The sequence below is a fragment of the Clarias gariepinus genome, chromosome 21, assembly GCF_024256425.1.
Source record: "Clarias gariepinus isolate MV-2021 ecotype Netherlands chromosome 21, CGAR_prim_01v2, whole genome shotgun sequence".
NCBI lineage: Eukaryota > Metazoa > Chordata > Actinopteri > Siluriformes > Clariidae > Clarias > Clarias gariepinus.
In genome coordinates, this window is record NC_071120.1 from 21,908,921 (window position 1) to 21,926,262 (window position 17,342).

At 38.4% G+C, this 17,342-nt stretch overlaps 1 protein-coding gene across 1 annotated transcript in view; it reads right to left on the bottom strand.

The window, feature by feature from the left end:
* The window catches only part of limk2 (LIM domain kinase 2), a 35,341-nt gene extending 23,241 nt beyond the window's left edge, over positions 1 to 12,100 (bottom strand). The window contains exons 1-2 of the mRNA XM_053480885.1: positions 11,948 to 12,100; positions 9,971 to 10,067 (exon numbers count right to left, since the gene is read on the bottom strand). Of these exons, the coding sequence (XP_053336860.1) occupies positions 9,971 to 10,067; positions 11,948 to 11,963 (113 nt within the window). The 5' untranslated portion in view covers positions 11,964 to 12,100. The remainder of the gene's footprint in view (positions 1 to 9,970; positions 10,068 to 11,947) is intronic.
* Positions 12,101 to 17,342: the final 5,242 nt, after the last annotated feature.

Here is a 17,342-nt window from a genome sequence, read left to right on the forward strand (position 1 = left end):
TAATTTGTCAGCATCTGCATCTAATCGACTCGACTAACGCAAAACACGGACGGTCGGACGCAATTATCCGTTTTCTTCTCGCTGCTGCGGATCGCTGATGTGTATCGTCCGTCTGCTGGGACGTCTCCCGTCTCTAACCTGCATACGATTACCCTGCTCCGCCTCGCGGACGATCAGGTCGGCTCCAACAGCGAACAATACAACACGGTTCAAGCTTTCTGAAACCGAAATTCTTCGCATTCCAAGGGAACTGGAAACACCTGGAGCCAAAGAACACTTTTTACTCCGCGTGAACTGCTGCTGCAGAACAATAACAATGAAAATGTTCAGAGTCACTGTTAGAAAAATAGACACGTCAGTCAGAAACGCTGCTAACTCTTAACTGCTAGGGGGGAAAAAAATTCGGTCAAGGAAAAAGGAAAAAAGGAAGAAGTAGCGAAGCTCTGGGCCGAAAAAGCCAGACAGCTTTCACAACTTAAGTGCAATCCATCTTCTTGATTACGCCTTGTTGTGCTGTGAGAGCTGGCCTGCGAACAGGAAACGACTCACTCCGGTGCACAGCTTTCTTTCTTTCTTTCTTTCTTTTTTTTTGCTCCTGATATATGTAATCTTTAATTCCAGACATTTTAAAGCTCTATTTGTAGATTTGGACCGATTTCCATGAGTTTTTACATGAGTAATTCGGGAATGCGCGAACGGAATTCCACGTTTAACATCGCCGATCTGTGATTCATCTGGAAGAGGAAATTCAAAGTGTCTGGAACATAGTGTTCAAAGAAGAAATGGACATGGACTGGGAAATTAAAAAAAGAGAAACCATTATAAATGATAAAAAGTGTTGTAAATGATCGTGCTGCATTCAGTGGCAGAGAAGCGGGCTGGAAAATAAAAGTCTGCTTTGATTAAAATCATATTAGTCAGACGCAGCCTGAGCAGCTGTGGGATTGTCCAGTAAGCGTATGGGTTCTGGCTGATCGCCTGATGAGTGCCTCCGTATCGAGGAATGTGGAGATCACTGCAGCTCTGCACAATGAGGCCGAGTGTGTGATCAGATAAACACGTTCTGCATGAGCAAACTTCACTATTGATTTTGCTTTTCTTTTGTTACAGAATGTTGATGTACAGTAGTTGCCACTTCAAAGCTATAACGTCCCGGGTACGGTTTAATCGTGAGCTCGGGTTACTCCAAAACGCTGCTAGGAGCACGGGCGTTTTTTACATTAAGCATGATTGATTTGTACCATGCCTAAGAACGATTGCTCACCCCTCTCATCCCCCCCCCCCAACCCCCCGCTAGCTAACATTCACAATGTTTTTGGTTGACAGTTCTCGGGTAAGAGTGCACATTTGCACTCTCCGATACAACAGGTGGCTCCTTCTTAGTTTGGCTCGTGCCATGCACATATGGAATGTCCTACCTAAACAGCAATTTAGCTTGGGCATTATTGGCTTCCATAGCTGATTTAATCTGTGGCCAAGTACGCTGTACCGTGCGCCCGAGGCCACCTCTTCAAGCGGACCCGTCACATGGATTGATTGTGTACTCACTGATCAAAATTAACCAGACTTTGGGGTCAGGTTTTCTTGGAAATTACACCAGGGCCTAATGTGTATAATGTCCCATGGTGTAAATGAGTGTATGATGGACATCCAAAGTTGTAGCAGTGAGAACAAAACCCTGATTCAATGGAACAAATGATTTTTCAACATAGAAGAGAACACAGTTAGGATGCTGCAGAAGTATAATATCCAAATTATTTGAGGGTTGATTCAGAGTGCATAAGTACCCAATAAATAAGAATATTCATAAAAATGGCGAGTGATACCATTATTGCCTAAAAAAAAATTGAAATTGTTTTCCGCAGCCTGTACTTTTAGTATGCTAATTAGGTCCAACCTCTCTTCCATGGCACTGAGATCACGTGACCTGACATCTCATTATGGTTTTCTTTAAAACACCCATCATGGCGGACACAGAGCACAAAAAAACCTTTACTTGTTTGGTTTTCCAACATTTTGTTTGTTTCAACACCTTTTCACATCATTTGCATGCTCATTAATATTCATTAGCGTCTGTCAAAGATGGGCGTGCACCCGGGATCAGCCTCGTCTGTGTTTTAATTATTTTAATGTTTATACAACACATAGTACTTGTTATAACAACTTGATAAATATACTTAAATACTTAAAATACAGTTTGAGAACCATGTATGGTCTGTGTCGATCTTTAAACCGTCCTCTATTTTACTGTATCTTTAACAAGTTAGCATGCGTGTCAGATGTCTCCCAGAGTGTTTCTGTTAATGCACCAGCTGAAATCGCCCATCATCATTTTCATAATGAAAAATCCCTTAGTTTTACTCCAAACTTATTTTCACTGCCTATGTAAATAACCTACTGCTGAAACACACGCAACTAGCCAGCAGTGGAGCTGAGCAACAAGCCAGGGGAGGGCATCTTCTTATATGAGGTCAGATAAGGAGAAAAATCCCCCCTGATCAGTGACCCAGAGCCTTAACCTTTTGAGCCATCTCACTGCCCATTATTTTACATTTTAGTAGTTCTTTTTAGAGCTTTATGGTCTTTATTTACCTAAGAACATTACAGATCAGGTCTCAGATTTGTCATCTCAACTTGCTTGATTGACTTCTGTGATTTTACCCATGACATAAAAAAATGATCCGGTCATCTCAGGCATCCTGTTGCGCAGTTTTAAAAGTAAATCGGCTGTTTATTTGTTCAAACTTCGACAGATAATCTCTCAGCCCTCAACAGTTTTATTCGAAAAGTGCTTCATTACTCAATGTGTTATTTTACAAACAAACAATTCTTTAAAACATTAAGTGAGGATTTGGAATCCTATTATTGGCTCGGCTGAGACAGAAACGCAAACACAATATCTACACAATTTGTATTAACATAGCCAGCCTAAGACGTTAATTGTTCAAAATTCTGGAGATTAATTATTCGACCGAACTGCGAGTCAACAGGATTAATCAATTTGTGTTTTGGCAACCTGTGTCTACAGTGATGTCATGGCAACATCTGGGAATGCGTGTGTATTTAAGAGGATGTGTTAATCGCTTTCTCACACACAATCACAATCTTACGCTCGGTGACGTCTCTGAACAAATATTCTGGGTCTGTCTCAGAGGTGTTCCAGGTGTACACACACACGCATTCGTGATAAACTTTCACCTTAAAGCCAGACGCGACTGAAAGGTCCTGATTTATTGTCAGCGTGTCGACACAGCTGGGGCGTCTGATGATTCCCGCATTGGAACATGGCATGCAAAACAACCCGCTGTAAAGCTTGGCTGCTTATTCAAAATGCCAACCTTAATCTTTGTCAGCAACTTTCCTTCTGTTTTGCACCAGCAGCAAATCGCCACTTGGGCGTTCACACCCAGAGAGAGAGAGAGAGAGAGAGAGAGAAGCAATGCTTAGGAGAAAGACACAAAGGCGTTCATGCGTTGCAACACTACATGGCAAACAATACAGAACAAATAGTCCTTTCGTTTTTCACACAAATAACATGTTTGCCTAACACTTAATCAAATCTGGATCTTAATCGCCATGCCTACATCTTATTTATTGATTAGGCAATTTTACCTCTCCACATGAAGAACTGCATTACTAAGTAAGTCCATGTAGTAAGTAGTCCAAAAAGGTGACCATATCCATGGAAACAAAGGCACCAGAACACCACAGCCCATCTCACCCCGAGCCCAGCAGATAAAGAGCCTACAGCCACAGACCCGGCTGGCCTCCAAACTGATTAAGCACCCAAAGGATGCACCAGACAAACAAATCTGCTCCATGTAGACCCCATTGCGCAAACCACAGCATCCAAAGGATCCGCTGCCAACATCCTGGTGCTAGACACAGCGGATCCTCTGGAGGCTGTGGTTTGCGGGATGGGGCCTCATGGAGCGGATTTGTTCGCCCAGATGCACAACTTATCCTCGGAGTTCTTGTGGAGTCATGCCCCGAGGGGCCGGAACTGATCACGTAGCACAAGGGGAATCTACACTATACTGAGCATAATGTTTTGTGCTGTGATGTTACGGCTTGAGGTACATGTAGGCTTCATTGCAATCAGACCACAGGAAGAGATGATATCCTACTTTCAAATTTTAATTTATATATATATTGTATATGTGTGTGATTAAATTCTATACGAACAAAGTCACAGGCACATCCAGTGTGTGATATACTGTATACACACACATATACAGTATTTTCAATTCAATTCATTTTTATTTATATAGCGCTTTTAACAATGGTCATTGTCTCGAAAAGGAAAGAAAATAAAAAGTAAATTTAGAAAGAAGTGTGTATGAGTGAGAAAAACTGTGATAAGATAATAATGAGAGTGTGAGATTGTCCCTGATGAGCAAGCCGAGGGCGGAGGTGGCAGGGAAAAACTCCCCGAGATGGCAGCAGGAAGAAACCTTGAGAGGAACCAGACTCAACAGGGAACCCATCCTCATTTATATAGACACACAGTAATTATAGAAACCGTTAGAGCTGTGTGATTTAATTAATTATGCAATTTAAGCAATCTTTTGTTGATCAATTCAATTATTGTGCAGTTACAGTTGTCCAATGTTAAATTCTCAAAAATTAACGAATTCCTTAACAATACACCACAGTCTCTGTAGAAAACTTAAATCATCTCCATTCACCACTTCTTCTACCATAAAGCTTGTAGGGTGAACTGCGCAATACCACCACCTACTGGACTGGAGGGTGGCACAGCAAATTGGCGGGAAAAAATTGCTTCATATAAGATTTTAAAAACAACTCAACACAAGTTACACAGCATTTTAATCCATATCAGATATCTTCAGTAGTTTTTAATAAAAAAAATTATAAATAAATAAAGCGCTCTAGAACCTGCCGAAGCGCATTTTACACCGCAGGGAATTACCGCTTTTGAATGCTCAATTCTGATTGGTCAGGAGATTCATTTTCTATAACATTAGTTCGCAGTTGTTATTTTATCACAAACAGCTTTTATATGATTGTAGCATTGGTACTGATTATTACTATGTGTTTAAGGAGCCGGTAACTGCTCATAGCTAAGCTTATTTTTCAGCAGCATTCAATATCTTGAGTTCTTTCAATTCCACAGCTGCATTTCTTTCTGTCTTATCAATTTCAAGAGAATGTCAGGAAGCCACTGTTTACACAGCATATGCCATTAAGAAAGTGATACCATAAATACACCTGTTTCATGAACTTTAAAACCTATAAGGTACTGACACTTATTCAATTAAAATTGCAATCATTGACATTATTGTGGTATAAAAGCAATTAATCCTTTATATAAAAAATAATAATAATAATTTAACACTGGACTTAACACACCCACACCCATAATGCACTCCATCACACCAAAAAAAAACCCTTTATTTTACTCCCTTTCCAAATGCGCCGTTCCATTGTCTATGTAAATGTCTATGTAAATAAGACACGCCCCACCATCACCAAGTCGGGGGGGGGGGGTTGAGGGGGGGGATCTTATATGAGGTCACATAAGGGATATCTCAGTTGTTAAGGTGTTGGACTACTGATCGGACGGTTACAGAATCCACCAAGCTGCCACTGTAGGACCCTTAAGCAAGGCCCTTAACCCTTGTGTAATAAGATAAACACAAGTCGCTCTGGAGCAGGGTGACGTAACACGACGTAAATGTAAATATGGTATTAGGTGGGAAATTTAGCTGGCTTGTTTAAACCCAGGCCAATGCAAAATATATATATTTTTTTCTTCTTCTTCGTAGTTGTTGTTTGCACACTCTGGAGACCGAATTGAAAATCTAAAAACTGCTAAAAATGAATCTTGCATAATTATACTTTTTCATGTTTATTATAATTAGTTTTTTCAGTTCAGCTCTAGTGACGTCTCGTGCCTGAAAAGGCTAGAAAAATAAACTGATTTACTCTATAGCTAATTTATTTATTCATTCATTCATTCTATTTATTATTATTATTATTATTCTGATGCATATTTTTTTGTCATCTTATCCCGCTGCGTTTCCAGGATTTGTATGAAAAAAAAGTAAAAGTAATAAGTAAAGCTGCCTGCTACGGGTCATTAACTTGGACTAATGTGAAGGAGAACTGTGTGTGCCTTTCTCAGTTAAAACAATCCTGTGACTGCTCACTAGAACGGAGCACTAAGAAATTTCCTAAAGAACACGTCAGCCAGGATCTCTAACCCATACGGTAATATTGTCATAATGTTAATCGACGCTGACTGCAGATGGTGTGATTTTCTTTCCTAAATTTCTGATATCTTCCTGCTAAGACCATGCAAGGCATTACAATTAGAACCCTCGCATGTACAGGACAGTATGTGAGGTCTGCCGGGTTGACGATGTCACTATCCCCATGTCCGTTCATGTACACATCCTGCCACCAAGACCGACTGTGAAGACCACACAATGGCTATGTACACAAGACTAAATAAAGTCTCAATACGGCACTCTAAACCACAAACTGCTGCTGTCAGAATGGGAAGACAAACTCCTGCCCACAACATGACGTCCTGACTGAAAAGCAAACCTATATGAAAAGGGGAAACCAAACACAATTAGCGAGCACGCAGGGAGCATTCCTGTCCCTCCCATAATCTCTCTTAAAAAGCAGACGCAGAGGCCTGAGGTTTCACTCTTTTCCTCTAATCACAAAGGGACATTAGCTGGGGCACTGATGAGCCATTGTGTGTCTGGAGGACGATTAATCGCCGTCTAGGAATGTCCAAGTGGTCTGCACAGCGCTGTGGAGAGCGGTCCCTCGAGTGGTGGCTCAGGTGGCTAAGACTCGAGGTTGTTGATCTTTGGATCCGAGGATCCGGGTTCGAGCCCATTTGGGCAGTGGTGGCTCAGTGTGTTAAGACCTCGATTTACTGATAAGGTCTGAGGTTCGAGCCCTAGCTCTACCAGGCTGCCACTGTTGGGCCCTTGAGCAAGGCCCTCAACCCTGTCTGCGCCATATAGTGGCTGACCCTGTGCTCTGACCCCTGCTTACTAATAAGAAGCTGGGATATGCGAAGAATTAAGTATTTCACTGTGATGAATAAAGGCTGAACTTAACTAACTGAACCATGTGCATCCTTAAAGGAGCCTTGTTTACGAACAAGCCTGGATTTTCTCATGTTATGTGTTTGAATAAGGTCATTTTATATAGAGACATGTAAAATTACGACGTATAAGTCAAACTGGGACTTTTGTTTGTGCAGAACGACAGAACACAGTTATGAAAGTAAAAACTGCCTTTACTTCTCTATATAATCCCCTGTTACACTAATACACTTATCCATGCTTCAGGTATAAAACGCTGGCCTGCCAGGAACTCCTTTAACAGCCCAAACCTGTGGAAATGGCTTAGAGCGAGGACAGGCCTGTTTTACTGGAACTAAGAGTCTCATCACTGTACTGTGCTTTAAGTCTTCTGTAAATGTCAATCGGTTTCACACCCTAATTCACGGGAACACTCACAAAAAGTCCCGCTTTGACTTGAACGGCCATTGTAATATATACAGTTTGTGCTGTTTTTTTTTTTTTTTATATATAATGCAATAGCTTTAGTTTTTGCAACAAAAAATAAAAAGTGACAATATGAATACCAAGAAAACAAGAACTTCGTAGCAATTCATATTTTATTACACTTAACCTAGAAAGCCAGGGCTCTGCAACAGGATCTTGAAATTATTTAATCATGTGCAAAAGAAATGCTTAATCCGTCGTAAAAAATCTCAATAAACTCCGTGGAAGAAAAAAGATTTTCCAGTCTGAAGTACTGTACACTGTTGGTTTCTGCCTTTACGCAGGCTTCAATTAGATGTAATTGCAGACTGAGATGAACTTATGTTACCTTTTGATTGACATCTACTTTACTCCAGTTCTCAGCCCTGTTTAGAATTCTCTGCAGGTTCTTCGGGTTTGTCCTCAAGTGTGAGCCAGTCTAACAGCCAGAGCTATGTCCTTTCTCTGGAACTTGGACAGGAGTCTAAAAAATCACGTTCTACATAACTGAGCAAGTTCCTCGATGTTACATGCTACAGGCTGATGCACCTTCTGAGGTTATTTATTTATATTTTTTTAAAGAATTAAATATTTGTGCTATACCAGATACTGGAATTTCCTTCGGGATAAAGAAAGGAAGGAGGAAAGGAAAGAAAGAAAGAAATAAGGAAGAAAAAACAGAGTAAGAAGGAAGCGAAGAATATAAGGGAGGGAGAGAAAGAAAGAAAAAAAGGAGGGAGAAAAAAGAAAGATTAAAAAGATTGATAAAGAAAAATAAAGTGAGAGAGAAAGAGAAAGAAAAAAGTGAAAAAAGATTGATAAAGAAAAATAAGAAAGAAAAAAGAGAAAGAAATAAAGAGAGAAAGAAAAAGAAAGTGAGTAAGAAAGAAAAAGAAAGTAATAGAAAGAAAGGGAGAGAGAAAGCATGAGTAAGTATCTATCTATCTATCTACAGTATCTATTACTCAGACAGCACACAGGCTGTTGGATTGTTCAAACATTTTCCACTTTTCCACGTGTAAGAAACCTGCATTTGCTTCTGCACGTGCACGTCACAGACACTTTAACAATATCTGATTACGGTCGAACCGATGATGTACATACAGTAATGTAATGGCACACAGCTACCCAATACCGTCATCAAAGAACATCATTAACTGTGCAAGAAAAGCCCCTTTCACATGATGTGTGTCTGTGTGTCTAATACGTTTGTTACTTCTGTAGTTCGACCCAATACAACGGAGCACACATCATCTGTAACTGATTCCTCTGATTAGTCATGACCATATGTACAAAACACACTCTTGTACTTTGGCCTGCTTTTTCTTTTTTTTCTCTTTTTTAAAAAAAAAAAACAAGTGAATTAGATTTGATGACCCAGAATTCCTTTTCCTTCATGCTCCTACTTCAGTGTACTGCTGCTGAGTTTATTTATTTTAACTTCAGAGAAGACTTTGACCCTAATTAGTCAGAACAATGTGCTAAAAAAAATTACTCAAACCTATAAATCATTAAACCTGTAAACAGAAACGTGGAGAGAGAGAGAGAGAGAGAGAGAGAGAGAGAGAGATGGACAAAGCGTGTGACGGGAAACAGTGAGGTAGTGTGAATCAGCATTGTCCAGGAGCCACACACACACACACATCGCTGCTGTATCAGCACTGAATTCTACCTTTAGACATAATGGGGTTGTGAATTTTCAGAAACATCATGCATTACCAATGGCTCTGTGATTTGAGTTCTTATATCATATTTTACTAATAAACAAGTTTAATACAAATCTTTATAACTCAAACACAAGCAGGCTGATGATGTCGACCTGGAAGAAATGAGAGTGTGATCTCATTAGAAGACATGACCAAAATCTAAACATCGATAGAAATCAAATGTTTTGTTTTGATACGCCGCGGCCAACTATTCGAGAAGGTATAAAAGGATTTAGGCGTAATACGTGACTGAATGGAGCTTCCAGGCCCCGGTTACTCCCAATCTTAACCAGACTGACGCTCCCTCAGAACCTGAATGCAAAAATGCAGCAAAACAGCTCAGACTCGCCTTCTATACTGGCACTGAAATTAGCATGAAATGGAAATAAAGCCACATTTCTCCCTGCCCGGACTGGTGTGGGGGTGAGGGAGCAAAATTTACAACTGCCAACTTGGCAGCCCTCGCCGTATCGTATGGTATTACGGTCATTTTTTCCGTTTCCAGATCGATCGTTGCGTCACGCTTTAAGTGCGCCAAAAGTAAACAAGCTCCTTTGGCATTTCGTTCTGAGGGAATGCCTCAGATTCCAGCGACTCTATGGGTTTTACACATGTGGCCAGCGTTAAAGACCAACGTGTATGTGTATTGTTTAGTGAACAATCCCTGACACGACTTCCCTTTAAATCTTTATGTAAAAAAAAATCATAATGTAGATTAAAACGACTTACCGGAAACAAGCGTTGTGCCAGAAGTCTTTGTGCAGCTTGACGTGAAAAGCATCCTGAATCCTGCCTCGGCATCCAGCGCACACGCTCTCACCCGGATCTGGGGTATACATCAGGGCATTGGGTTACGAACGCATTTGATATGAACCTGTTCGTTACATTTGAACATTTTAGCTAAAAAAGCAATTAACTTTAAAAGACAGCACTGCGACAATGGGATTTGAGCTCATAAGCTTCCAATCAGTCACACAAAGCGTTAACCGCTGAGACATCACTTTTCCCATGGCAGTTTAATATACAACCTGTAAATTAATGGCTACTTTTATTTCAGTCAGATTATGGTCTCAGGCCTGTATGAGATCACGACGAATCATCACTTTTACTCATATTCCGTCTCAAATCCAAACAGAATACATAATCGTAAAATATTTTTTTAAACAACAGTGTGACACCTTTTCCAATAAATAAAAGAATAAAAAAATGTTTTAAACTGATTCAAGTGAATATATATATTTTTAAAAAACTCACCTACAAATCGTCTATTTTTTTTCCATCTAAGCAAGTTACTCATGCTATTAAATGCCTGATAAAATGAGGTAGTGTAAAGTCTGATTCTGGTTAGTGTCTCGGGTTATTTTTAGGTGACTAAGAGGGCGGGAAAAAAAAGCATGCACATCTTTACTAAAGCATCTATTTCTATTCACTTGCATTTCCTGCCTTCTCCCTTGTTTTGAAAGACCATTTCCTTTGTCCAACAGAAGTCACAGCTTATTGTCTATATACATTACAATGTACAAATAGGCTATATATACACACACATGCGCACACACACTCTCAGAAAAAATGATGCATACTCTTTGTACACCAGGGATGTAGATCGAGCTTGGGAGTATAACATGAGATAATCAATATTATAATCTGATCAGAATTTTTTTTCGGTGCTTTTAATAGTGATTAAACAATCTTATTATCAGATGCTACAATTTTTTTAACTAATTCGTTACTATCTTTATAAGAAGTCATTTTCACATGCAATAATATATATACACACAGTATATAAACTTTTATTATTATTATTATTATTTTGTTCAACTAATATTCCGCTGCCAACTTGTTACCACCCCAGCATGATACATATCATATAACGCAGAAACATCTTCGTCTATCATGATATGATGCTTCCTTGTATCGGCCACACCTATCGGCACTCTTTGGACCTTTAACATCTAACTTTCTCAGAGAAAGGTTTTTAAGGTGCACAAATGACAAATAAAGAATAGTTATTCATTCTAAAGTAATGTAAAAATAATATGCACCTTTGTAAAAAGAAAAAAAAATTATTCACTCACTCATCGTCTATATCGCTTAGGGCACGAGGCAGCGTACAACCTGGACAGGGTGCCAATCCATCGCAGGGCACACACACACACACACACTCTACGGGCAACACCAATTAGGAAACCCTCCAAGCATTGGGAGATCATGCAAACTCCATGCACACAGATACGAGGTGGGATTTGAACCCGGACAAATAAATTATAATACACAATAAAAGCTACCAGCTTGACCTTGTCCATGAGGAAAGGTACAGGACACTGTGCTGACTAAATGCAAACACAGTCTGATTTGGATAATAAAGGGTTGCAGTGAGGGGTTTTGAATGGCAACTTGAAAAATGCTGAATATACAATAAATATACTTAACAGACAAAAGCCAGCAGGAGTAGTGACGTCATAACCACGAACAGTGATTGATCAGATTCGAATTGTATCAGTGCGAGTCTGTTTGAATCACATCAAAGCTGTCCGTGATGCACCATTTAAAAACAAAAGCCACAACAGATACAAACACATCAAGTATGTTTACACAACAATAACAAAAACACAGCGACTTAAAGGGACATCAGAGGGTTTGTGAACTCGCGAGCGCGCGGCTCCCCTGATTAAACTCGGATGCTTTTTTAAAATCCATTTCTTTTACCTTCGTGTTCGTCCATTTACTCGCAGTTTCTCCTCCAACAGGAGCTCACATGCTGGTCGTGGTGTTCTCGGAGCACATCCCCGACGCCGGAGACACACTCAAACAAACGCGAGAAGTGCCGAGGACAGACACGGGACTCAGCTCTCCATCCAGCCCGACTGGCGTTCAGACTCGCGGTGACGTCATGCCGATGAAATTCCTGTACGGAGACCGGAAGGGATCAAACAGCTACACCTGAAACAGGAGAGTCGAGAGCCGAGATCACACTGCTCCACCTAGTGCTGCTCTCCGTGTAGAACAGATTCACACTCGGATCGATGTGAGGAATCATCAGGCCCTCTACTGCACTCTACACACTCATGCAAGGAGTAACTAGGAACCCCACGTCGTCACGTGACCCATTACTGTATTGCCAATTGCTTAGAAGTAGGGGACATGAAAATAACAGGAGTAGAAATAAAGTAAAATAAATAACTAAAATAAAAATAAACCTAATAGTATAGAAAGAGTAACAATAAAAAAAGTACAGATATTTAGTCGCAGCATGGTGGTGTAGTGGTTAGCACTGTGGTTAGTACTTTGGCTGGGTTCGATTCCCATCTAAGGGCCGGAGGTAGCTTAGTGGTCAAGGCATTGGATTACGGTTCAGAAAATCCCAGGTTCAAACCCCACAACCATTGTTGGGCCCTTGAGCAAGGCCCTTAACCCTCAACTGCTCAGATGTGTAATGAGATAAATTTTGGTAAGTCACTCTGGATAAGAGCGTCTGCCAAATGCCTAAATGTAAATCTCAGTGTGCATGGAGTTTGCATGTGCTTGGTGGGTTTCCTCCCAAAGACCTGCAGATTACGCTCATTGGCGTCCCCAAAATGCCCATAGTGTGTGAATGAACGTGTGCCCGGCGATGGATTGGCACCCTGTCCCCGAGGGTGTACCCCGCCTCATGCCCTAAGTCTCTTGGAATACCCTCCCTTCATGACCCTAAATACAGGATAAAACGTTATAGACGATAAATGAGTAAGTGAGATATTCAGTCAAAGATAAAATGACTTTTTCTTTCTTTTCAGATTGCTAAAAATATGCCAAAAATATAGACTATGCTAAAAATAATCCTAGAAATACAATCGTATTGATCACATGTGCAAAGTTTGCTTGTATTTTGTTACACCTACATTATTTTATGACTTCATTATTAAGTACAAAAATATTTCTGATTTCCAAACATTAGTATTGCAGCAAAGATTTTATCCTACAGGAACATTTCTGAAAGCGACATACGTATTTAGTAAAAGACAACTTTCCAGACAAAAAAAAATATGGGTTTTGCATGCATAAAAAAAAAAAGCAGACGTTTATTTTAAACAAAGTATTGTCACACCTATGATTATTATTTGGTTTTATCATTAACATAAAAGCTTGAGGTGGCACGGTGGCTTACTGGTTAGCATTCTAGTGCTCAAATTTTTCTTACTTATTTTTCAAGCATTTTTTGCATCTGTCTTTTGCACAATACTGTATTTTAATTTTAACTGTTTATTTGTCACAAACAGCCTATAGTGACATGCCTATATGACTTTTCGTGACCTAAAATGGAAAGATAGAAAGATTTTACTTAAAGAAAAGAAAAATTGAAAATGTTAAAATTTGGTATGAAATATACAATTTACAATCGTACAAGTTACAATAAAATGAAATTAAAATAGTAATATATAAAATATATAAATTACTCAGAATGTGCAGTGTAATTACAGTATACTAAGGAATATCTAAATCTAAAACTATAAAAGGGTAAACATATGGCATGTGGGAATGACAGCAGCAGTATGAGTGAAACATGAAGTTTGGAATGAAATTCATGTATTATATTTAATACCGTTTAGATATTTCTCACTAGGAAAAAAATGTCAAAAAACATTGGATTTTGTACCTGAGTTTTAAAATGTAATGTGTGTCTATATATACACTCTCTTACTCCTCCTCATCCTTAACTGCTTACCTGTCCTCCATGAGCTCTTTCACTCCCATGTCACGATGCTGAGCTGGTTGTTTTAAATTGCTGAGTTGTGTTATTTTTGTGTGCACATTTGCATCTGATCATTATTTTGACCTCAAAAATTATATGATCATGTTTCACTGGGCAGCACATTTCAGAACTGAGATCTGAGGCTTTTGGTTGGATAATAAATTCCACTAAAACTGATTAAAAAAAAAAAAAACTATGAAAACGAACCTGAAAGTAGAACCAAACTAATTATTATTAGAGACTGTTTTCACACTTGGTCAGTTTCAGTGTTTCTGGTGGACTGCAGTGAGGGTGGTTTGACATTGGAAGTTGAATATTTAACCATTTTTCAGACACATCAGGATGTAATTTGCCTGCATAGAATTGCGCTGAGCCATTTACCGTATTTATAGAAATATTATGATTTAATTTTGATATACATATGTTGTATAACCTATTGGTAACATAAAGCTACTAAAGGAAATATGTTAAATCGGCAACAGGGTCATGGTTACTAAGTGAACATTTTGTCCAAGAATAAGTTGATGTACTGGAAGCAGTAGACATAAGACATGCAGCTTAGACTAATTGGCATTTCCAAACTGGATCCTAGCCCAAGAAACTCAGGGCATTAGTGACACCTTTACAAAGCAGCATTGGAGAAATATAAATTTGGGAAATAAATTAATCATTTTAAGAATTTTCATTTTCACTGATTTATGCATTTCTCACTAATGCACAAGGCGGAGGTGGTTGAAAATCTCCCTGAGACCACATGAGGAACAAACCTTCAGAGAGACGATTTAGGTGATACTGGATAGTATGACTGTCAATAAACCCCTTTTATAACAGTGTGCTGTATGGGTGGATTAAATGTCCTTGCTATACAATTGCACTTTTAACCATATAGCACACAGCGATGGAAGGCATTTGAGCGAGAGAGAGAGAGCACACTATATTATTTGTTTACTGTAAAAGCAAAGCACTCTGAGTACACTTTACATTTTGCTTTATGGATAAACATTCGAATGGCTTTCCTTTTAGTCCCACAACAAAGTCAGCAGTGTTAGGTATCAACATGACAGAGAGACTAATAGAGGCATGGTGCCACTAGCAATTACGCTTTGGAGTTAAATAGTTAGGCAGCAGTAATTATAGTAATGTGTCAGTGATACAAACAATAGTTAACATATATAACTACTGGAATATACTGTCTGTGATGTATGCATGTATTTTGGATAAATAAATAAAGTGAAGCCAGAGTTCCCTTTAGATGAAAATTAGGGACGGAAAAGCAGAAACCGAACTCACAGGAAGAACTGCACTTCACTTTACTTTACTGTACAACCACATTCGTCACAGCAGTGATCAGAAGTCCTTCAAACTGCAAACTGCCCTAACATACAGTGCCGGATTTAATAAAGTGTGACGAATTTTCTAAAGTTAAGCTATCAGTTTTATGTTCTATTTTATGATTTTGTTCTAAAATTTAATTAACTGTTTTCCCTTGAGATAGTTTATAGGAGTCATTGCAAGTTTTACACTCTAAATTTTTTGTGATTTTGTATGAATAAACAAAGAACATTACAAACATCTGTCCAATGCGTGATTTTTTCCAAATTATTAAATTTACAAGTATACATTTATTATATATATTATATACATTTATTATATATATATATATATATATATATATATATATATATATATATATATATATATATATATATATATATATATATATATATATAATTACATTTCCCCCCACAGCAATTCATTTTATAAAGCCTTTGGATTTAATATTTGCATATGCATTACAAAAAATAAACATTGACATTAGGCTAATAAAAAAAATTATACACATTACAATAAAAACGTTTGAAATAAGATCTTTCATGACTTAACAGTCATAGCTCTAAAGTATGTATATATGTTTATTTATTTATTTATTTATTTATTTTAATTTGTCTATTATAGAAGTAGACAAATTAAATTGTGTGAACAACTGTTATGCAACAAAGAGTCCCTTTTTTTGAGTCCAGTATCAAAAGCATTAAAGTAATTTGCTGCATGTGCACTTTTAGGTTTATTGTAACAGAACTGAGTGTGACATATTGATTAATAACTATATGAAAACTTTGGAGCTACACATGGTTGCTTGATTGTTAATTCATAAAATATCCTATGCCAAACAATTTTTCTGTAATGCGTATCAATTCGTTTATTAGCCTAATATCAATGTGTGTTTATTTTTTGTAATGCATATGCAAATATTAAATCCAAAGCCGTTATAAAATTAATAGCAAACTTGCCTTAAACTGCAATGTTGGCAAATTGCCAAGGTATAAAAGAAATAAAACACAGGAACATGGATAAAACCGGGGGGAGGGGACTGAAAAGAGGTGTATCAGTACTAGAAAACTCCTGCATACACCACTGATTTTCAGGAATATCTACAAGTACCACTGAGCATATATATCAAATTCCACCAAGCTAGGATACTTCCAGATTGATACCGATTCGGGTGTATTTGGCTGAGGAATCCTTCCATGGTACATTTGTTGACGAATGATAAATGAAGATTACTTAAACATTTTGTGAATTTGCATGATAAAAAAAATCAACAGTAAAAACCAAAGCTATATTTAATAGTAATGAAATCACACAGGATTGGGACTAAGCATCTGTGTAGCCATGAGAAAACCACTTGTTAGTGAGACTAATCAGAAAAAAAGGCTTTAATTTGCTATTACACTTTAAAGCAATGAAAAAGGTCATGTGACCTGATGAGGTTCGATTGACCCTATTCCAGAGCGTTCTGTAAGAACATGAAACGATGCACCCATAATGCATAGTGCTCACTGTACAAGTCTCTGTAGGCAGTGTTATGATCTGGTGTCAGATCTAAAATGAAGCCATCTGACGACCTGAATGTACCGAATGACCAGGTTATCACATCTATAGAGTTTTTTTCTTCCCTGATGGAACAGGCATATTCCAGGCCTCAAATTGTGAAAGAGAATCATAAGGAATCATTTTCACACATAACCTGGCCATCACATTGTGTGCTGTAATCAAAGCTAAAGGTGACTAAATAAAATCTTAGAGTGTGTGGCTTTTTGTCCAGGCAGTGTAGGGACTGATGAGCAGATGGTTTACTAAAGTGAGACACTAGATGGCGTACTGAGGGTAGAAAAATGGGAATAAGAGAAAACAAATAGCAAGTCTAGATAGCTGTCAGGGGGTGTCACTGAGCAATGCTCCTATAAATATACGTGCACATGCATAAACTGAGAATAAAATACCAATGAAACAATAATGGACATTTTTTCCCTGCAGTCTTATTAGCAGCTAGTAATAAAGATAAGAACAGTATACAGTACAATGTGAGAT